This window comes from Falco rusticolus, chromosome 7, assembly GCF_015220075.1.
Source record: "Falco rusticolus isolate bFalRus1 chromosome 7, bFalRus1.pri, whole genome shotgun sequence".
In the NCBI taxonomy this organism is placed as follows: domain Eukaryota; kingdom Metazoa; phylum Chordata; class Aves; order Falconiformes; family Falconidae; genus Falco; species Falco rusticolus.
The window spans coordinates 32,103,506-32,127,192 of record NC_051193.1 but is presented as its reverse complement, the minus strand read 5'-3'; the positions used below and the strand labels follow the sequence as shown (position 1 = coordinate 32,127,192).

Sequence of the window (23,687 nt, the reverse complement as noted above, 5' to 3'; positions counted from 1 at the left end):
TCCCAATTGGTACCAGATGGAGGAGCAGAATCGGTGTTATGCAGAATTCCTGTTTGTGCGCAGGAACGTGGGGCTGGGCTCTGATGCACTGGAACGTCCCGTCCCCTGCTATCGCAGGCAGCGTGTCCTCCGGCCCTTATTCAATACACAGAGCCAGTTCACGCATTCCAGCATGTTTTGCAATAGTATGACCCTGACTCACGTCATGGCTTTCTGTAACCCTCTTTCAAGTCTTTTTTTTTTCTTTGGCAGAAACATGAGTTACAGCTCTTGGTCCATAGCACAGATTTGTGCAGCTGAGTGCCCCGGTTAAGCGTGTTTTGTTTGTGTGCTCTTGGACTGTGTCCTGCTTGTTTTGGAGCATTCCTTTATCAGGAATTTAGAGCACCTTCGAGCCTCATCTTGTCTGCAGCTCTCATGAGCACATACATTGCTCTTTGGATTACTGATGGAATGCTAGTACTGGGCTTAGGATCTAGGACTGAATTTATGACAGGCCACTCACCGCTGTCCCGTGTGACCATGAGAATGGCTGTGTTTTCTAACCAGGTGTGTGCATGGGCTTTACTTGCTTCACAGACCGCAGCGTTCATCACACAAAGGTAAGCAAGCATAAGACCTTCACCATGGCTTTGGAGAACCTTTATTTAACGCGATCAGTTTTAAGTCCTTACCTAGAGGATTTTCACCCCCTTTTTTGGGCCTCTACCAAAAACTTCTGAAGTCCTGGAGACCACCTCTGTCCCATTCCTGTCCCATAAAGCAACAGGAATCCATTTAATGGAATAAAGTGTTGGGGCAGTGAATGTTTCAAATGGCAAATGCTTTGTCCTTTCTGGGAAGTTTCTGCTTTTGGCATTTTCCTTTAATTTTGGCTTCCTCTCTGAAACAGGTAATCCCATTGCCACCCTGTCCCCATCACTGGTACTGTTGCTCCTTCCACACTGTTCTCTCATGCTGCTGCTGGCAATGGCAGAGTTCACGAAGGTGGGTCTGTGCTTGCTCATGTAGCAGCAACTGTCCTGGGCTCAGGCAAGGCAAGCAAAATATGTGAGCACAAACACCGCCCCGCTGCTGCTCTGTACACTGCCCAATCCTCAGCCTTTACAGAGCCACCAGAAGACAAAGGACACCACGGTGCTGCTAGGAGACCTAGAGATGAAATAATTCACTTCTGGCACAACATTAAGGGATTTAGCCCTAAATATACATTTTGTTCTCAGACCACTTGTACAGCGAAGATGAAACACCCTCTCCTTTTCCCAAAGGAACACCTCACACACAGACCGTACATCCTCACCTTTCATACCACAAGCTTCTGCTTGTGGGGGGTTTTTTTGCTCAATATCCATTAGGAACAGAAGTGAGAGAAAGAGGATCCTGGGGGTATATAACTTCTGCCCTGCTCACCTAGTACTTGCCAATGTCATAGCAGTAGAAAAACAAAGTAATACTGCCTGGCCTTTTCTGTCTCCGTTCTTGTAAGCGTAAAAATTCAGCCTATGGGAGTTTGACATCAAACAGGTATGTTTAGAAAGAGATTTTTATTGAGTCAAGCGTGTATACGCCTTGATAGGTTTGTCAAGGTAAATGATAACAAAGATAAAACAGAGGAAAAAAAGCTTTTCCATATTGCATGACTGCAAACAAAAGGTTTCTCAGCCTTAGCACGAGAACAGCAGGATTTTGTAGGTACTCATCCTTACTTCTTCTTTCTTGAATAAGAGGCATCAGCATCCTGGAGAGAGAGAGAGGGGAAATACTGATTTAGTGTACTGCTTCCTGCTGGATTTAAGTCCTTCACCCACAGTGTTATTTCACCTGAAAGAGCTTGCGGCAGTGGGTAGTTGCAGTGCAGAAGGAGAAAGTTTTAAGCTGCGTGTGCCATCTTTATTTTTGCTTTGTGCATTTCCTGGTTTTGGAGTACTTTTAACATGCTTTTTTGTAGCAAGTTCAACAGAAACACAGAATAAATATCATCTACTGAGTAATATTGCAAGAACAGAACACTGCAGTACAGATCTGTCTTCAGGGACGTAAATATGAGTGAGGAGCCCTGACCGGCAGCAGTATGGTTTAATGTGCTTCTGGGAGGTGCTCAGATTACGTGCCTGATCTAAAAACTAGACACAACCAAGGGAGATGTTTTCAACAGTCTTAATTCCAAGTTGCATTAAATCATTTATGCTAGTGACTTATAACTCAGCTCTGCATTAATGGCGAGTTCTCAAGTTGTAGCCCATGTGATGAAGATCAGAGGCAAGACCTTTGGCACTGCAAGATGTGCTGATTTCACTGTGCTGTGACCACACTGCAGTAATTCTAGACTACCAGGCATGCAGCACTGGAGCCTGGCCTGCCACCAGCTGCTAGGAAGTGAAGAGGAAAACAAGAACCGGATCCAAAATGCAATCCCTACATTCCCGTGGCTAAAGAGTCTGTCAGCAGAGTAAAAAAAGAAAGCAAGCAGAGAAGAGAGGAATAAACTTACCACTCCGCTCTTAAAGTTCTGTATCCTCCTCTTGCCCATTCTGTTCATCAGCCACCAAGCCCACGTGGGCGCATACTGCCAGAGGTAGCAAACGGCCAGGTAGGGGTTGTCACTGATCCAGGCCTCCTTCAGGTCATTGGCTGTGCTCACCAGGGTGAGCCGGACACACCGGTCAGTTGGCATCTTGTGGGACTGATCACCGCTGTTCTCTATGGACTGGAGGGGAGAGAGAGTGAGGAGGGATTGGAACTGGATCTCTGTTTGTGTGCAACAAGGGAGAGAAAGGGCCAGGCTCAGTGTAGCTGATGTAGCCCCACCAGTTTCTCCATTGTGTACCAGTAGAATAATCCAGCCGGTACAGCAGAGCCTGGGGCTGGGGAACCCATGGCTCACTAGCCTCTAGTTTTCAGCTTGGGAACACCAACCACCTTGCTGTAGCACACGTGCTTTTAAATAAAGCACCTTTTCAGGTAATGCCTTGATTGATGGGTCAAAGGTTAAAAAAAACCATGGATCTCCAAACTGTCCTGCTGCAGCATGGCTTCTAATTTATTGTGAAATGGAGCTGTCGTTAACAGGTCACCCATTCTGCAGCTGAGGGCTCTGAGAAATGGGAACTTTCCTGCTCCCGGGTGCCTACCCCCTTGTATGCTACAAGTTACACAGTAACCAAGTTAATAGATGAAGCCACATTCCCCATTAACTTAAATATTCCTACCAGCCCTGCTCCATGGGCAGTCATCTCAAGCAAGAGAAAAGTAACCGGCTGCTTCAGTGCCGGGGTGTCTTACTTGAAATCTTGTCCACAGGTATCACTTAGTGACAGTGACCGTAAGCCACAGCCCTGTGAATTGATTTACATTTCATTCCAGCAATAAGAGGCTGCTCTAACAATCTGTTTTTCTGTTTTCCAGTGCAAAAGCAATTTGGCCTAGATTAGGTCTTCCTCCTAGGTCTTCTGCCACGCTGAAATCTGAGGAATTTGTTTTGCAAGCTTTTGAGATTGCTCGGAAAGTACATCTTTCACAGAAGTATGAAGTTTTGCAAGCCAAAAATCCTTTCAGAACTTGATTCAATGATGGGAGATATCCCTCCCCCCTGCTCCCCTCACTGGTGGATTATCCTAAGCTTTGAATTGACTGAATTTAGGACAGATGATGTTTTAATGTATCACAGCAGCAAATTCTGCCAGCTACTTTGTTAGACAGCCTTTATTAAAAAGTTTTGCTTTTCTCCTTGAACAATCACTAACAGGAGAAGAATGCATGCCTTGTATCAGCTAAATATAGCAGCTTTGCCAATAACAGCATCAACCAAACGGGACATCGTGACTAGCACAAACAAAAAGCTACCTGTGCAGAAAGGATAGTATACTGCACGCAGAACCGTCCAGAAAATCCTGGCTTTTCCCCAGAAACTGTAGCAGGATGGCTATACAGTATATTTTACTAGACTTGAATTGTATGTGTTTGAAGAGAGGAGGCATAACAATTCTAGCTTTATATTTTCATTTAATATGGACTCAATTGATACCACAAAGAATTACAAGCTTATACATAGTTCTGCACCAATTAAAGCATTTCTTGCTAAGAAGGCAAGGTTAGCGCTGGCTAAGCAGGGAAAAAGAAAAGAAAACCACAAAAGGATCACTGGTCCTGCTACAAAAGTTGGATTTAATCACCACAGAATTGAGTCCTTACCTTTGCAAGATCCTCCGTAAAGACATTTTGTATAATCTTAGACTGTACAGGCCCTGGGCATATGTTGATAATACTTATCTCGGGGTAGTCAGTCAGCTCAGTCCGAAGAGAATTAAAAAATCCCTAGAAGAAGAGACTGTAATGTAATCTTCCTTCACCATGTTTCTGCATGTACCAAGATTTAACTGACCACACGTTTTTATACTAGTTCTACGCTGTGAAGGCAACTGTATTCCACTAAAAGCAATTCCTACTACTTTCTTTGACTTTTCACACTCAATGGCTAATTTAAAATTTTATCTGCAATTATAGACATTGCTATGTAAATCACTGAGGAATCTAGCCTTGACTTCTCAAATACATAATAGTTCCTCTAAAGTACAGCCGGACTCTGCTGGCCCTGTGTTGAGGACGAGCCTCACTGTTTTGGTGGTGGAAGTGCCACCAATCGTAAGAACTGCAATATAATGGAAATTATCTTTTGCTCTTTGTGGCAAGATTAAAGACTTAAAGTTGTTTCTTTTGAGTAAGTGGCACTGGTTTTATGTAAGAGGAGGAGGAAAGCTTTTCAGCATATTAAGTCAAAGGTGCACCCTGAGATTTTAGGGGGGTAATTCTGCACCACTGAATTCACTGCAGAATTTGAAATTTGCATCCACATCGATATAAATCATATTTTGGCTCAGCAATATGCTAGCCATGTATCTAAGTTAAACTACAATTATCAAAAGCTGGAAGTATTTCTTTTAAGTGAACAGGATAAAGTTTTCTTAACCTCTGTAGCCATTCACACTTAGACAGCAACTATTAGGGGGAACATGACCAGTGCAGGAAGGTGCTTCCTACTGAAGCTGCTGGTCAAACACTGTAGAGCCATGATTTAGCAAATACCACATCATGTCTTGTCTTTGACCTGGTTGATAACAGTTCCTTGTATTTATTCTAACACATCATGTTGTGTCACAACAGAGAGAGCGCAAGCACAGGCTAGTAAACTTCTCCGACTGCAGCAAGTTTATCATTCGTGCTCCCATCAGCTTGGGAAGAGGGCTCGGCTGACCCAGAGCCCTTCACTAAATTGCAACACAGGGCTAAAACCAGTCAGATGTCCTGGCGTGACACAGAGGCAGTTGGCTGGGGCAATCCACTAAAGCCAGGCAATGAGTTGCACACCGGCGCAAGTTGCACACCTATGACCAAGAACATGGGCTCTAATTTCCCATACACACTTTGCAGTTAGGTTCTGCAAAAACACTAACCATGTATTTAAAGTCCCAAGTACCTGCAGGCCCCATATCTAGTACCAGATCTTCACAGCATGTTATCAAAGCCTGGAGATGTGTAACTTCTTGAGGGCTAAGCTGTAACATTAAAGACACTTACATGCCTAGAAGTCTGCTTCTGGACACATGGGGAAGCACCTCAGATCTGCCAGCCACCTGGCTGTCCTAGATTAAAAGCCCAGGACCTCCCCTGGATTGCCTCCTGCCCCAGGAGGAGCCTCCTCCACCCCAGCGCGCACCAGATGTGGCACCAATACAGCTGTGCTTTACCTACCCCTCCAGGCTAACACGACAGCCCCGACCTGCACTCCCCACATCCCCTTCTTTCCCTGAGGGGTCCTGAGCCCACTTATCTCAGAGAAGCGCCATAACCCCCAAGCTGTGCAGTCCTGTCACAAAAGATGTGCCATCGGTCCAGCTGAGGAAAAAGTAACAAGTAAAAAGACGCTAGACCCCAACGGTAAGAAGCAGCAGCGTGTGTCATGAGCATGGCTGCTCGGGTGAGGGCAAGACATGCTACTGCTGCTTGTTCACATGAGTACTTTGCATCCTGCTCACCACAGCGGGAAGCCCAGACTCTCCAGGACACAGCCTGCACAGCAGCCCACGCAGCTACCTTCCCTCCTCTGGGCAACCCTCAGTTATTTCGTCAACGCTGAACTACATGAGCAGGACTAAGCAAGAGCTCTGCCAGCCTACACTCCCTCATCACTCCCTGTTGATTTGGGATGCTGAGGAACAGAATTGACTCCCATTTTGGCTGAAGGAGATGTACTTCCAGAAGCTGAGGAGGTGGAAGGGGGTATGTGTGTGTCTGGGAATGCTTTGATAAAAAGGAAGCCAGAAACATTGCTCGGTCACTTGTAACAAAGCACCTACGCCTGCTCAAATGCTGGGAGGCTACTGGGATCCAAATTCTACCTAAGAATAGGCACCTGCCCACAGTCCTGAGCAGCCATACGAAGGCACGCAGCAGTAGCAGGCTCTGGAGGCGATTTCAGACACCTTCCTGCAGAGGACACTGGCTCTGGCACGCTCAGATTGCTGCTTCTCTCCAGCTCTCACAAAGGGAGCCTGGCTGACCCGAGCAAGCTGCAAGACACCAAAAGCTGAGCGTTGGTCCAGTGATGTTACGTTATCTTTGGGAGATCCTGTCCACACAGCAGCTGAGCACAGGGCTGCTGAGGCTTTTCTCAGAGTGCTGCTTGAGTAGCACCGTCAAAGTCAGCACTATTTCATTAGAGGCTTGCACAGCCTGTAAACACAAAACGCACATAGCTAGAGATCACGGCATGGTCCCGTTTCTTCTCTGTAGCTGTTCTGTTACCCCCTCCATTTCAAGGGGTTTGTGTGCCCCCTCCTTCCCTTGGGCTGCAATTCCAAGTTTCTACACCATCCAGGAAGTACAATCTCCACCAGCAACACAGGATGGCCGAAGCACTCGCTCAGCTGACATCCTAGCTCATTCATGCTGAGAAGAGCCAGAATCTTACATGCCCTCTCCTCTGGAGGCTCTACCCACAGTATATAAGGCTTCTCTAATTCCAGCACTTATCTTAGATATCCAAAGATAGCTGGTATGGGATTCCTCCACTTCATCCCAGAAAAGAAGCTTAAAATTCCTAAGAAAGAAAAGAAAGTGCTCTCTTTTTCCAAATTCAGGCAAGGGGCAGGCCCAGTTTTAGGAGCAGTAAAGGAACTCAAGTGCAAAAGGCAGCATCTGAGTGTTGCCACCAAGCCCAGACTGAAGCCAGACTAACATACAGACACAGGGTACGTGGAACAGGAACTGCTTGAAGCCATCTCTGGGCCTTTCCAGCTTAGTGCCCAAATCCTAGCAGATGCTGAAGAAAGTGAAGCTGAACTGACTTCTGCTAGGCCAGAAACATTTAGAAATTGCCCTAATGACCAGTAACTATACAAAGAGAGTAGTGGTTGCTGCTCAGTACAGTCCATATGTTTGTTAGACAAATTCTTGATTAAGGAACGTTTTCTTTTTTCAGATCAGATCTGCCACCATTTCTGATCCACTCCACATGCCACCAATTATGTGAACTGCAACTAGATAAATGGCACATGATCGTCATGAGCATCAGCACGATAGGAGAGGAACTGCATCAGTCAGATGCAGACTCCTGTGGACTTGACTCACGCTCTTACAGCACTCGGAACTGAGATAAAGGGTACTCTCATAACATTGTTATGAAGAATTCCAGTTGGCATGAATCAAAGCGTGATTGTTTCAAGAACAAATCTTAATTCTTAACAGAATTCCTTCCTTCCTCCTCCAACTGCCATTTAAAAGAAATTTAAAAAAGAAAAAAACCCAAACCCCCAAACAAAAGGAGGGACTTTTTGAAAAAGGGCATGATTAAGATGGCAGCATTAACTTTGTCAGCTGTGGTAGACTCCAAGGCATGAATTAAAAAAACCCAAAACCTTAATAAACGAATTCATGTCAGACAGGCTCACATATGTACTAGCTGGTGACCAAAATGCAATCTTCATTTCAAGAAGACCTTAGAATACAGGTTGACACATGCTGGGAAAACACAACAGGAAAAGTATCACTTTATACTTCGTATTATTTCCCCCCTTACCCTCTCTATAGCCATTTCTTCTTGGTCATCATCAGAGATGGGCTACCTGAAGAAGAATGCCATTGCTACAGACTTCCTTTACCTGAACTGTACTGGTAAAGTTTGATATTTCAAAAAAAGCTTTTCTAGCTTTTTGGGATTTTCATGCCCACACCTAGCCATAACTCCAGGCTGATAAAGACACTCTCAGACAGTCTTTTTGAAATCTATATTGCAAATCATGTTTTAAACACCTGCAATTAGTATTTGCAGAATTACTGTCAAAGAAACAAGAAAGGTGGTTTGGAGCCTGGCCTGGTTATTGAGCAGAGGTATAAGCTAACAAAGATATAAGCAGTTTAGTTTGCTTATTTTAATTAATCCCGAATTTTTAGTAAACTATCTCTTTAAAGCTTCGCCCATGTTCTTGATTTTAACGTTCCAAGCATTTTTAAAGCAAGAGGAGTTCCTTGTGCTCTGCAACTAATTAGCCATGCTTTGACCAACTGCACCACACCCAAAAGATAATTCAACTGAAAGAACACTTAATGAAGGAGCATAAAGGGAATTCATGCTTCTGCTCGTTGAATTCTTCTAATTTGAACCTAGTAGACTTAAACCAAGAGGGGGCCTCTAATGGGCAATTTCATCGCTGCCACTCAAGTGAAGAGCACTCTCCCTGTCACTAACTGAAAACTTTTTATTAGCAGAGGTCGGTCGCTGTCTTCTACATCTTCATTCTTTCAAGTGTCTAGTGGCTTGCTGTGTCAGCCACTTGTTACATTTTTGTTATTGTTAGCCAAATTGTCAAAAAAATACTGATCCCATAGCTTAAGCAGAGTTACTCTGTTTATATGTTTAAATCCAGCAGAGAATAAGAAGGTGCCAGTTTTTTTAAACCATCACTGAGCACAGCTGAAGTTTATTTTACCGAGATCAAAGAGTACATTAGCAGGAAGTCAAACACTGGTGAAAGACAAATATGTCTAAACAAATTTACCAGTTAAACAAATGATTCCTCAATGATACAGGCAGGTTTTTTTCCCCCCCCGCTACTTCTCTGAGCTCTTCTTCTATGGTTTTTTATGCAAGTGCAACTACTTTCAAAAACTTTTTCCAAGCAATACTGAAAGTTGAGTGTTTATGCAGAAAATAGCTTCTAAGACAGTATGAGCTGCCAGTTCTTCACACCACAGCACCATTCAGAACTGCTGGGAAGATGCATTCAGATGTTCCCAGCTACGTCAGGAATTCTCATTTCTCTTAGTAGTCTGCTTTACCACTCACTGTCCTAAAGATTTCCTGTAGGCCTAAAACTCTCACCAGTGACTGTTCCTCCCTAAATGCATTAAGATGAGAATATTAGGGCTTCTATATGCAAAAGCATAATCCTCTGATTTAGGTATTCCTTCATCTGAAGGCCAGAGGCAAAGGTCTTGTGTTTCACATTGGAATTTAACTACACGGCCATTAGGCCCAACTAGGACAGCATTTCAATTTTGGTCAGGAAAATAAATCTACACTGGAAGCTGAGATACTTTGCATTTCAGAGCAAATTAGTTTTAAAGGACTTTCAACACCTGAGGGAGTTACATATGCTGTGTGCAATTTCAAGCAATACTTGCATTTTCTGCAGAGAATAGTCCTCTGCTACAGCACTAACTGATGCTGGTCTATTACGCAGGGTTTAATTAACCTCAGAAATGTAACTTACCTGCAGAGCATGCTTGCTGGCACAGTACCCAGAAGCAAGAGGAGCTCCCATGATACCCATCACACTGCTCACAGTAACAATTTTTCCTTTTTTCCTTTGGATCATGTGATTCAGCACATGTTTTGTTAACGAGATTGTACCTAGGTAGTTAAGTCCCATTATGGCTTCGTAGACATCCAGGTTTGTATCCACAAACAAGGAGCGTTGGGAGCGTCCACCATTGTTGATCAAAACATCAATCTCGGGGAAAATACAATGATAGATTAATAGAACACATTTCCTTTACCACTAAAAGGTGCTTCCTCAGGCAGTTGTTAAGTGACTGTTCTCTTCCTTCTGGTGTCACCTCTGCCATGCACAAGCTGCTGCACAAGTGTCAGCAGTGCTCTCCCCCCACCAGCCCCCCCTTCGAACAGCAGGCTGGCAAATCTTGAACCGAGTCAACCGAACAGGAATACAGCATTTGATGCCAAACAAGGTAAACTCCTAGTACAGGAACCCTGGCAGCTGGAAAGTTGCTTTCCACACAACACGTTTTAAACTTGCTGCACTGTAGCAAGTAACACCTAACACTCAGGTCCTGCAAGGTGATCTCGGAAAATATGTTTTGTCCAAACCCAGAAACTAACTACAGTAAAGAACAGAAGAAAAAAAATATGGTGCCAGTAATTTCACTGCAAAAATCAAAGTATCAGTGGATTAAAGGCCTAGTTTGAAGTTTTGCATGTTGTATTTAATATTGATCAGGTCTGACTGCTATTTTCTTAACTCCATACTCTGGACTAGCAATCAAGAAAACTATGCACCAAACAACGTAAACAATTGTGCCAGATGTTCAGTTTTGGTCCACATGGTTCTGAACCCAAATTACACACATTGCTGAAACTACCAAATAAAGGTTCTGACTTTCACATGCAATTTTAAGCCCTAAATATACAGCTGAGGATTGCTCCAGTTGGTCCAGAAATTCAGCGACATCAAGCAAGTGAGTTTTTAGTTCTTGGTAATGACCAGATGACCAGTGGTTATCTGTTCATTGCTGCATCTCTGCAAACACTGAAACTTAAAAAAGATGTAGACACTAGTGAATTTACCATACAATAGAATAAAAGTGAAATACAAGTATAGGAGATAAAGAAGAAAAAGTTTAACCCCAGAAGCACACCTTACCTTGCCAAAATGCTGAATTACACGGTTGGTTGCAGCTTCATGAGAGCTTCTGTCAGTCAAGTCAAGACGCAGAACGTGGATATCTCTTTCACTCAAGTCGCTAATCTCTAAAATTAACCGTAAAGTCAACGGGAACCAATAAGATTACAAACATAACAATTGTGGGAAATTTAATGTGCTTTACACCACATTTTCATTAGAAAGACACCAAGAAACCATAACACTAAGTTGGAAATAAAATCCCTGGTTTCTTTTCATTTTAATTTCCACACGTAATCCATTTTTAATCTGTTCCTACCAAGTCTTTCTTTTCTCATCATTATGGTTTTGCTTGTGAAAAGCTTGACTTTTTTGAACAGGCTTGTGTAGCACAATATAGACTACTCAAATCTCCAAATAAATTGCAAAATCTGGGAGTAACGTGCAACTGAAATTTCCCACTAAGCCATTCAGAAGCACAGCGTACTGGCAGCATAACTTTGCTTACATGTTAACTAGTCAAGCATGTTTATTCCCGACACCAGGACTAGTACAATTTAGACCCAAACCACAACATACATACATAAGTAGCTATGAGGCAAAGTCTAGAGATGGTAAGATTATTGGAGGAGGTAGAAAGAGAAGGTTTTTGTTTGACAGCTTTTAATATATCCATCTCCTGAAATAAAAGTCCGCTGTCATCAAGTTCAAGCCTCCATGTTGAGTGTTTCTACCACTGTCACTTCAGAACAACTGACCTTTTCCATAAAACATATCTCTTCAGCAGCAATTTGTTACCTTGGGGTTTTGGAACAGATGACTCACAAAAAATACAATCTTCAATGTTAATCTTCTCACTTTTTTTAACCACATATAACATGATTTTCTTTACTTAGTTTGATAGTGCTATTTTTGTTTCTAAATTGATTCCTAGCCACAGCTAGTGTACCTGCTCCCCTTTAACCATCTGCCCTCTTTAGCAGGCCTAAGCATCTGATTTTTTAATTACTACTTCTTGCATATACAGGTAAGGTTAAACTTGTCATTACAGTGATGTACAAATAAGGAGGAGACTAAAATCCCTAAGTTGCCTCTGTTCAAAAATTGTTAGTATTTAGGCTACTGATTAAAATAAACGCATCTGTCTGGTTTAAAGCTGCCAGTATTTTCATTTATTGCTCACTCCAACCCCTTCACACGCGTTTTCCCCTCCATTTCTTCCAGAAACACAGCAATAAAATCCATGTAGTTTAAACTATGTTTACAGAGCCACACCTCTACATCGTGCTCCCTCAAGCAGATTTGCACAGTGGAGTGTTTCTGCCATGGATTAACAAGACCACACCATCAACCCAGCCCCAAAAGCGATATAGTGGGGAAAGAAAAAAAGCAGAGGAAGAGACACAGACTGCTGATATAGAAGGAAGTGCTCTTTTATATCACGTAAGAAACTTTTGACTTCAGGAAATACCAAACCAGAAGCCTAGTTTTTGTTTTGGAGCAATCCGTAGCCCAGCCTGATTTCCACCCCCAAAAGTACTCAGACCGTACATCTCTATCAGTTTCCTCACTTCTTTTCCAGGGTGAGCTTCTACCACCTACTCATCCCATTGTTTTTGTGGCAGATGACCAGAACTGTGCAAGTGTTGAAGGCACGTATAAGTCCCAGTTCAAGCCAGTATGATATTCTCCTAATTATTACTATTAATAATATTAATAATGACCCCTAATGTTCCACTTCCTTTTCTGCCTATTACCAAACCAATGTCTCTAAGGCAACAATTACGATAACCCACTTCTTCCAAAGTGGGAGACCTTTGTTTAGAGTTCATCGCCTTACGCGAATGCTAACTTATGGTAGTTGACATCCTTTAGTGAAGTGTCTCCAGCTGCAAAGTACACATGGCCACCAGCTTTCAGATGCATCTGAAACTTCACACTCAAAGCTCAGCCTACACTGAACAAAGGCCACTTTCACCAGCTGTGAACCCGTACACTTCTAGTGCACAGTTTTCCCGGAGGTCCTTTAAAGCCTCCTTACATAGCAGCTTTACACAACACTGCTTCTGGTTGGGATCAAACTGCCCAACCACCAAGCAGCCAGTCTTCTGACTGACATTTTCCTCTCAAGCAATCATGGGCTGCCTCTTCCCTGTTGAGGGTTAAGTTCTAATTACTTTTTAACTGAAACACGGTTACAACCACCCAAAGCCAACTTGTTTTTTGAAAAGACAGCTGCATAACTGATACTGACTTAAAATAATATTTTGTTACAACATCAAGCGTATACCTCTTGCCTCCAGGATTCCCTAGAGGTTTTCAGATCAACAACTCTTTTTCAATACATGTTAATCCAAGATAGCAGTTTCTCCCAATACAATAAACACTAATACTCGGCACAGAACCTTTATTTTCCATCTCTTCAGCGCTTCCTTCTACCTCTTATTTCTATCCTGTATAATGCTCTTTAACAAGACATGAGCTTTTAGCAGAGGCTGAACAACATGACCTCCTAAGATCCATTCTAATGTCAATTACTGTATAGTACTAGAACTTATAGATTGTCATTCATTTGGCCTATCCATATTTAAATCGTATTTGAGCTTTGTCAAAAAAAAAAAAAAAAAAAAAAAGAGAAACATTCCCCCACTTACTCCTTTTTCTTTTCAGGACTTTTGAGAGAAAACAGCCTCCAACATTAGTAGTGAAATTCAGCTTACATTGCAGAGAGTGGCTGGGGGAAATACAGAAGCCACTTGCAGGAACCAAGTTACACAGGTTGTTTTCTCTCCCTCCTGCAGAAGTGCAATGAAGTGTTGAGTTGTCATATGCATGACTCATCAGGTATTGCCATAGCTTTTACAGTACTTTCCTTCTCTCTCTCTCTCTCCCCTTCAGCTTTTAAGCAGTGTAGAATGCATAAGCACGTATCACAGGGTGGTGTCTGTAAACTTTAAATAAGATACACATGCTTGCTTCTGACATAAATATGCAAATTATCTAGTTAAGTGGCTGCTGTGTAGAGCATCTACAGCGGGCATGTTAAAGCCTATTAGTCCACTTATGCCATATAAAACAGCAAAATTCAAGCTGATGTCATATGTTGCAGCTCAATGTTAACACGTTCCACACTACTCAAATTTTACAGAATACTCCTGAACTCAATTGCAAAAAGAAAACATGCAGGTGGAAGCAGGGAGAAGCCACCCAGGAAGCACATGGTCCCACACTGCCCAAGCGCACAAGGACGGAATCAGGAAGATCAAGACTCAGAGTTGAAGCTGGTGAGGAATGTGAAAGGCAACAAGGACTTTGTAGGTACAGCACCAACAACAGGAAGCTCACTGCTGAATAGGGATGGCAAGGAAGTGACGAAGGGCACAGAAGAACATGAGGTATTCATTGCCTTAGTCTTTGCATTAGTCTTCACTGGCGAGATCTCCTCTCAGGTCTCCCACAAGCCTGAGGCTAGACTCTGCGGGAAAGAAATACTACCAGTGTCAGAGGAAGACCAAGTTAGGGACAAACTCCACATATAAGCAGGGCAACACATACATCAAGATTTATAAGAGTTTGACCTATGTCACTCATCTTTAGAAGGCACTCGCTCAGTGGAGTAGCTTCCCTGTGACTGGAGAAAACCAAATGTCACACAGCCTAACCGCAGTCCTTGGGAAAATTATGTGGCAATTCCTCCTGAAAGCAATTTCCAAATACCTGAAGGTGACTGGGAAAAGCCAGCATAGATTCAGCATATACTGCCTGACCAACTTAACTGTTTTTTGTGATGAGATGACTGGCTCTGTGGACAAGGGGAGAGCAGTGGATGTTGCTTACCTTGACTGTGTAGCTTTCTATGCTGTCTTCCATAGCATCCTTGAAGATATATTGGGGAAATATGAGGGGTCTACATGAGTGAATTATAATGCACGTGAAAAACAGGCTGGATCACCAGGCCCAAAGAATAGCAACCAACCTTTCACAGTCTAACTGGTGGTCAGTTCTATGTGGTATCCCTCCATGACCAGTATCTTTTAATGTTTTCATTAATGACTCAGATGATGGGACAAAACACAGGCTTTCAGCAAATTTTCAGTTAACATCAAGTTCAGAGGAGCAGTTGCTATGTTGGAGGTTAGGACTGTCATTCAGAGGCATCTTAACAAGCAGTAAGAACAGCCTGACAAACCTCATTAAGCTCAATAAAGTCAAATGCAAAATTTCACACCTGGGATAGGATAATGCTATGCAGTACTGCAGGCCAACGCCCATATGGCTGTGCATCAGCTCTCCAAACAAGACCTGAGGTCCTGACGGAAGGACCACAGCAAGTTGCATCTAAGTCAGAAATTAGCTCTGGCAATTGCAAATGCTAACGGGCTGTGCTAGCAAGAGCAGACTGAGGGAAGTGATTTTTAAGTGCCTCTACACAGGATTCTAAGACTGAATCTAGAGTACTGTGTCCAGTTTTGGACCCCCTTAGTTCAGATAAATACAGATGAATTGGAGATAGCGTATCTTAGAGCCACTAAGATGGTCAGAGGGGCTAGCACACATAATAATCAAGGAAAGGGGTGGAAGCTGGCTTTACACATCCTTGAGAAGGATAAGACGGGAAGTGGGCCCAACTACTGTCTTCCACTACTTACAGGCTGGCTATAGAGAATATGGAGTAACTATGTTACTGAAGAGTTTCCAGTCTTCCTACTAATCTGACCTACAGCTAAAGTTCAGCAGCATATACTTGCAGAACACATGGCTACGTAAGACTTTGAAGCTAGCACATACAACAGCTAAAACATTTACAGGGTCACTTGAAGCTGCAGAGGCAGAAATCATCCTAGATAAATCTGTGCTCTTGGTTCACATCAATTGAAATAATGTTTCTGAATATTCCTTAGCACACTGCGTTCTCATACAAGTGTTGCCTGAAAATGCATATCCAGGATTATGGCTCCTGCCAGCCTGTTTGGTGTTAGCAGTTTTGCAATAACAACAGCCAGCCACAGACGCAAATGTAGTCCCATACTTCTACTGACCGCTAAACATTGCGTCATATAGCACTGGAATTTTGCCATGATTACCACTTAACCACACTGTCTTACGCCCCTTGCTTCTTTTGGAAGACAACTATTTGAGTGACCACTTTTTTGAAGCATCAGAAAATTGAACTAAGGAGTTGTGAATTTTTGAAAGCTCCTTGACAGACTTTTAGAGTACCCTGCTATGACTTAGATATCTAGAAACGTTTAGGTGCTAACCCAAGATAAACATTTCATTATCCACTAGCACACATTCCAAGTGGACTGTGGACATTCTATCAACATTACTAGGAATGAACTGTCAGTGTGATAACATACTCAGTATTAAATACTGCATACTGAGCTATGGAGGATAAATGGTCTGAAAGAGACATAATGTTAACCATGTTCAAAACCTCTATTTATCAGCGTGAATTCACTGCCTACCCCTCTCACTGTCAAGCCAGAAAACAGGAGGGAAAGAGAAACAGGAGGAATGAAGCCAGACCATTGACTCAGCAGGCATATGAAAGAACTGGAATAGTTATACGTTCCACTTCACATTTGTTCCTCTTGATCTACATATAGGAGATCCTCTTTCTTGTACCTGCTCACAACAACTTTTTGTGAATGTTTCTAATAACTGAATTTCTTCTTTGGAAAAGGAGTTAAGAGTCTGCCTGTAACATGGACAAACCTGAAGAAAAAGACTTCTTAGTAGCATGCAGCTACATGGTTTGGTTCTCAACAGGATGATACCCATCAGACCGTTTCCTCCATTCCCCACAGTATTTAGTCCTCTTAATCTAGTATCTTACAAGACCACTTGCAATTGATAATGAGATTGTTAGGTAATATTGGCTAATGAAAGAACTCATAAGGCAAGTCTATACAAAGGCTTCTCACTCATGAAAAGAAAATACCAGCTGCAAATGTACAGTGAAGTTATGTGTAAAGTTTACTTTCATCATGAAATTTATTCCTGTGATATATGGGTCAGTACATCTGTGGCAGCTCCATCACGGTAAGAGTGGAGCTGCTCACATGAAGCAGTAAGTTATACTTACCAAGGCATTTCTTTTTCACTCTTTCGAGCTCATCCTCTCTTCTTGCAGAGATGGCAAGCAAGGCTCCTATCTTTGATAGCTGGTAAGCCAATTCTTCTCCAATTCCACTTGAAGCTCCTGTCACCCAGACAACCTTGCCACGTAGTTCATTTTCTATCAAAAGAATCAAGACAGCAGTTCAAAGTCACTGCAGGGGTACAATCTGATACTGTTTTTAAGAAATATGCTCATTTGGGGCGGCTGTTACAAAATCCTGACTTCTTTATTTTTTGGTCACACACAGTTGTGAAACTGTTCATAGCTGTTCTGTTGCCACTTGAACTTTGTTCCAAGGCTAATCTGAATAAACACTGATTATCTACCTGATGGAAGAAATCTGATTGCATTTCTGCAAGCCATCCCTCACACAGCATTTCCACTAACCTCATCAAAGAGAGCTTCAGAGGAAAAGGGAGACTTCTTGGAAGTGACAGGAAACAGCTACTGTATTGCAAATGCAAACAAAAGCCTAAGTAAACCTTTCCCAATAATGTCCTACCTCAAAAGTGTTCCTAAGTAACTACCAACAGAATAACATTCTCTGAAGAAAGCTAATCACAGCAAACCAAACACGTGTTCATCTACTTTGTTTTGTATCATCTGCTGCAGGTTAATTCCTGCATTGGCCAGAGTCCAGTACAAAGAGTTCCAAAGGTATAAGCTTACGTGTGAATTTCCCGTGTACTCATAGTTCCTGCCCAGGCACACTTTTTCAACCTGTAGTAAAAATAAGAGCATCCTACTACTTTTACTCCTCTGCTTATATGCCTGTTCCCCCTTGTTTGCAATCATCCTCACTCCGTAATACACCTGGGTACTGGGAAAAGGCTTAGTTTTCCAGGCACGTATCCAAAATCGTCAAATACAACAGATGGCTGAAAATCACCAATTTAATTCTAGAACATGATTTAAGAACAAATTAACACTAATATCAGAGCACCTTCCAGAACGTGCCATTACCTAACACTTGCACATGTTCTTCAAGATTAGTCTTAGAAGGAGGAGCTCCTGTCAGCAGTGCTCTTGAGTACTTGAGTCAGATTTTCCCTATTTCTCAATTTTGCACAGAAAGAGTATTCCAACAATGCCTGGCCAAACAAGGAAGATTGCATGATATAATCCAAACAGCAGAGTCAAATGCAGCTCCTGAGACTTAAAGTCAGTTCTATTTTGAAAAAAGCCAGAACAGCATTTTTCAGCTCACTGAAACTTAGCCACTCATTTAATTTAGAAAAAGTACTTCTTTTCCACTGCAGCCAGTGGCTGGGACTGCTAGTACTTCCTGCTTACTTCCGTACCCAGTTCCTGGTTCTCTCTACACCACACTGTTTCAAATTTCACTTTCAGAGTCTTAACATAAATCCCATGAAGAGATTAGTACCAAAACCTTCTACCCTTCATGAGCAGATACTCAAGACTGATGATCAGAGCTCAGCTTGAGTTTGTGGCACTGGCAGTGAGTATTACTTGTTTTGGTTTTAAGCTGACTGTATTTTAGCCAAAGAAAAATCCCTCATAAAACCAAGCTTTGGTGGTTTGGGGTTGTCTGGGTTTTTCTGTTCACTTTTTAAAACAATAACAGCAAAACAGTCACTTTCCAAAGGACAGATGTATTCTAAGGGTATGAACTTTGGAGGTGGAAAGAGGTGTTGCTGAAGTTGTAGGAGTAACCACTGAATTAATAGTTATACCAAATGGCTGCTATACATAAAGTTCATTCACACTCTTTTCCTACAGTTTTATTCCAATATATTACCAATTCATTAAATCAACCACAAGAAACATGGGGACTTATCTTTGGTTTGTTTGTTTGGCAGAAAACCAATGTAGACAAATACTACATGAACAAAACAACACATGGACATACTTTCAACCCTGCTTACCACACTCATCTCCTCTTGCTACTGAAAACAAATCCGCTTCCTACTGCTACACAAGTTTCCTGTCCCCAACCTGTCTTAGGCAGCTTCACTGAAATTATTCAGGATCTTGTTCTGTGGACAGAATAATTAACTGAGATAAGGAAAGTTTTCCACTGATTTCCCAGTGCTGATAGTTACCAAGCACTGAGCTACTGGGAGTTAACATAATGGCAGACCTAGCTCAAATGCCCTTGTAGAACAAGTATCAAACCACTGGCTTGCTCCAGAATAAGTGTCCTGTTCTTACTGGAAATAAAAGTTTAAAAGTTAAAGAATAAAAGCAGATTATACTATTATTAACCATTAACTACTGTATTACAAGGCATAACAAATGAGAGGTTGAACAGAATAGTACTGCAAGTAACTCAAGAAGTGCTTTTGTAGCTCTATTCACGGGGTTTTTTCCAGTATTTTATAGCTCCTATAGCACAAGGTTGCCATGTCATTTCATTCATGAAAAAAATCTGGGGCGAGGAGGTTTAAAGCAGAACATCCTCCTCACAGCCCTAAAGAATTATACCATTACCCCCAGCTTAAAAGTAGGCTTTCATATGTGAAAGGGTCCGCCTTAGCTTGATAGTATTAATCTGCCTGTGAAAGTCACACCATTTGGAGTGACTGCTGTTCAGCTAGTGAAACACAGCACATAAGGAAAGTCATCCAGCACCCAGTAACCCTTGTCTCCTGACCACACAAATACTTAGAAGATGGGAGACAATCCAGCACCTGCCAATGCCAAAATCCGAAAGTAAATTCTCCCTATAGAACTGAATCATTGAAATGGAAGTGGTCTTCCCTCCATTAAGGCCTTTCTACATAATTATAGTTTACAGCACAAGAAACAAATGAGATCACTCTGCTTTCTGGTATTTTTACCTCCAAAAACTTCGACATCCATAATACTGTTGTAGAAGGCGATAACAGGGTATGACTGCAAGAGTGACCGCTCTAGTAACAGCTTTAAGTAAAATCAAGGGTTTTTTCCATGGGATTCACGCATCACTTACCAAGGCATGCCACATTATGTGCACAATATGGGGACGAGGAAAAGGAAGAACATATTTAAAGAAGCATCTTTTCTAGTGTTTGTCCCTTCCATTTTCCTACCTGAACGGTTAGGATCAGCACTGTGGCACCACCATTCCACATGTATATGGCTAAACAATTAGCAGAATGCCACTTAACTAAAATATGTAGCTCAAACTATAGCATTTAATCACAAACGCTAAGGCTGGGAGATGGGGGGGGGGGGCGCGGCTGCAGGGGGGACACAAAACACAGCTCACCTCTTTGCAGAGTAAAGAAGCTTATGTTGACAAAATTGTACCTGATTCTTCTTAGATTACATGTTGGAACAACTACATCAGAAAATTACTACATTGCTCTTTACATGGGAACCTTTAGAGACTAGTTAGAAGGTTTCCAGGCTTCCAACAAGACTGAAGGCTACATTCAATGTCCAACTGAGAGCTCTTACATCTTGATGTGCATTGCACACAGATCCCTTGAGACAAAGCTTCAATTCCGTTTGTATTAGTTGAGATTTAGCTTGTTTCTCTGCCCTAGAGTCTTTCCGTGATCTTTGCAAAGTCCACACACAAAGCTTTTCTGTAGTTTTCTTACACTAAGGCAACTACCTGATGGAGTTCCTATAAAACTTTGGGCTGCATATCCAAAGAGTTACAGAAGATCACTCACACAGGTCTAAATTTAATGTTTATTAGAGCTTTATTACTTTTATGTGCTTTTCTGTTCTGCCCATCCCATGGACTAGCACTTTTGCAGTAAGCTTCTACTGAAAGCAAAAGACAGAGAGGTCTCAAGAAGTTGTCCTACTCTTCTCTCAAGCCTTTCCGAATGCTGACCTTCACCTGCACCACCATCCCTTACCAAAACATGGTCTCAAGTCCAAACCCTTACTCCACCTTCATTCCATGCGGTCCTATCTCAACCCAACACCCAGTTTCATTTCCCACATGGGACAGCCTGTAGTGTCCCTCATCCCATCTTCTTTCAGTTCAGCTTCTGCCGCCAACCAGCCAGGTGCAAGAAAAGGCTGTTGCGTGGTCACCGATGGCACCAGCTCCCTGCTTTCACCTGAGCCACCTGCACCCAGCAGCTCACAGCAGCCCCAGATGGCAACTGCTGGCTAAGCTGGGAGGGGATATTCAGGAACTTGAGGCTTTTCTTTTCAAAAGCCCCTATTAAGCAAATAAACCTATGATTTCTAAAGATCTTTATCCAGAAGCAGGCATAATCACAGTCTGGTTATAAAGATCAACAGCAGCAAGAACTGAAAATCTCTGATGGCATTTTATTATTCAACTTTTGTATCCGCAGGTGTCAAAAGCGGCACCTTACAGAACAGTGGTGTAAAGCCAGACAGCAACCGTGTGGTGCTGTTGTTCCCTTATGCCTTAGAGGGCACAATTCTCACGTGAGGAAACCCACTTAATCCATACACTAAGATACATCTGCTTCATTGTTAAACACTTCCAGCACCACCGTGATGCTGAGATCTGCTTGAGGATGCCAGAACAAACTGAAACGGGACAGCAAACAAACTACGAAGCAACTCATCGCAGCCACAAGCGGCGAGCATCCCCCTTCACGGCCACCCCGCCGAGCACCCTGCTCCGTGGCCACCCTGCCTGCCACCCGCCGCCCCCCGGCCAGGCACCCACCGCGGGCGGCTGCCCGCACGGCTGCCCACCCAGGAGCTGGGCAGAACAACCGTTTTGCGGCCAAACGCGCCAGCCTTCGCCACAGGCCTGCCAGAGCTCGCCACCGCTGCGGAGCTGCTTTTAGCGAGCTACTTCATTGGCGCCTGCTGGGCGAGGGCTGGAAGATTGTGGCTTCGGGGTTGTTTTTATGGATAAGCCCGTCGGGCAGCTGCCGAGGGTTGGTTCCACCGAGCTGAAGCGCCGCCAGCCCCGACCCCGGGGCCTCGCCCGCTCCCCGCCCGCCGCCATCCCCTTTCCCCGCACCGAGCGCACCAAGCCCGCCCCCGGCGGCACCGCGCCCCGCCCCGGGCCCCGCCGCCCCCCTCCCGGCACTCGGCGGCGGCTGGCGGGCGCCTTTACCTGGCTTCTTCCCCCGCCACTCGGCCCACAGCAGCGTGAGGTCGCCGTCGGCCCGCAGCCAGCGGAACAGCAGGGCCAGGAGGGCTCCGGCCGCCAGCGCCAGGCAGAGCTCGCAGCCCCACGCCATGGCCGCCTACCGCCGCCCGCCCACCGCGGCGCCCCTTTATCAGGGCCGCGGCGAGGCAGGAGCCGCCCCCGCTGCCTGCAGCCGGTGCCGGCCCGCAGCAGCCCAGCGCCGGCTCCTCCCGGCCTCTCGCCTCCCCTTCCACCCCTTCTCCCCGCCGGGCAGGGGCGGGCGGCCCCGCTCCGCACCGCTGGCCCCGCCCCGTTGGCCCCGCCGCGGCCTGGCCCGCTCCCGGCCCCGAGGCGGCCCCGGCGGGAGCCTGGCGGCGCGGCCGGCGCAGTCAAGGCTGCGGCGATAAGCGCCGGGTTTGTAGGGGAGAGGCCGCGCTTGTGCCGGGGGCGAAGGGCGTTGCTGGGAGCAGGGCCCTCGTCTGTTTTCCCGCCGGCAGGTGCCCCCGAGGGCAGCGGGCTGCGCCGCCTTCCCCTGCCGGTAAACCGCTTGGGCCGCTGCGCCACCTCGGCGCTGGGGGTGGCCAGGGCGGTTTGGCTGTGGCGGTGAGAGATCGCACACTGTCGCCCATCTTCCCGAGAAGAGCCTCATGGCCGTCCCTTGGAGACACCAAAAACTCCCTCTCCCCGCCGAAGCGGGCCGGCGGCTCCCAGCCCCGCTGCAGCCACCCCCGGGCCTTGGCACAGACACCCCGCACCCCTCATGCTGCAGGCAGCGGCGGGTTTTGTCGCATGCATGACCCAGAACCTCCCCAACTCACCCGAATCCCAGGGTTCAGACAGGAGGAAGAAAAGGAGTTGATAAAAATTGCGGGAGTGAAGGACGCCTGCGGAAAGTGGTTTCTTCCCAATGGAAGACAGATATTAAACAAAGAAATAACGCGGGAAATGATAAGGTACACCAACCAACTCGGTGGGAACTCAAGCCTTATGTGATCACTTTCTAAGACATTTTGGGTGTATAGGTGTTTTCATGATAGCCAAACAAATAATCGAAGGATGCGTACTCTGCCAGAACTTCAATAAGAAGACCATGAGGAGAACCCCAACACGGGGAAGAAGTTTGGCATTATGACCCTTTCAAAGTATCCAAGTAGATTTTACTGTGCTTCCCCAAGTCCAGAGGTGGAGGTACTGGTGACAGTGGACCATTTAACCCTTTGGGTGGAAGTGGTTCCAAGTGTAAGGGCCACTGCAAATGCAATATCAAAGGTTTTATTAGAACAAATAGTTCCTAGATACAGGATAATACAACGAATTGATTCAGATGGGAGAAGACACGTTACTTCCCAGGTAATATTACACGTGACTCAGGCCTTAGGCATCAAGTGGGAACTGCACACCCCATGGCATCCTCAAAGTTCAGGATGAGTAGAGAGAATGAACCAGCCATTAAAAGCAGCACTCACTAAATTAATGGTGGAGACACCGCTGTCTTGGATGAAATGTTTACCCTTGGCCTTGTTGAGGGTCAGAACGCAACCAAACTGATTTAGGGGTCTCCCCTTACGAAATGATGTTTGGGCTTCCCTTCCTGACCTCACAGTAAGAGATGGCCAGTTATGAA

At 44.4% G+C, this 23,687-nt stretch overlaps 1 protein-coding gene across 1 annotated transcript; it reads right to left on the bottom strand.

The window, feature by feature from the left end:
* Nucleotides 1–1,525: 1,525 nt before the first annotated feature.
* On the bottom strand, nt 1,526–22,218 carry DHRS7 (dehydrogenase/reductase 7). The gene is made up of 7 exons (XM_037393487.1): nt 22,049–22,218; nt 17,005–17,157; nt 10,938–11,044; nt 9,768–10,007; nt 4,192–4,314; nt 2,492–2,707; nt 1,526–1,738 (listed from the first exon to the last, which is right to left on the bottom strand). Exons 1-7 carry the CDS (start codon nt 22,173–22,175, stop codon nt 1,703–1,705), a joined length of 1,002 nt encoding a protein of 333 aa, XP_037249384.1. The 5' UTR covers nt 22,176–22,218; the 3' UTR covers nt 1,526–1,702.
* Between the last annotated feature and the right edge of the window lie 1,469 nt (nt 22,219–23,687).

What these genes read in the sequence shown, in the direction of transcription:
- DHRS7 (XM_037393487.1), bottom strand. Translation starts at nt 22,175, where the DNA reads ATGGCGTGGGGCTGCGAGCTCTGCCTGGCGCTGGCGGCCGGAGCCCTC. An exon ending in GTGGCGGGGGAAGAAGCCAG is followed by an intron (nt 17,158 to 22,048) that starts GTAAAGGCGCCC and finishes TTCTTTTGATAG; the next exon opens with AAAATGAACTACGTGGCAAG. An exon ending in AGTGAAAAAGAAATGCCTTG is followed by an intron (nt 11,045 to 17,004) that starts GTAAGTATAACT and finishes GGTTAATTTTAG; the next exon opens with AGATTAGCGACTTGAGTGAA.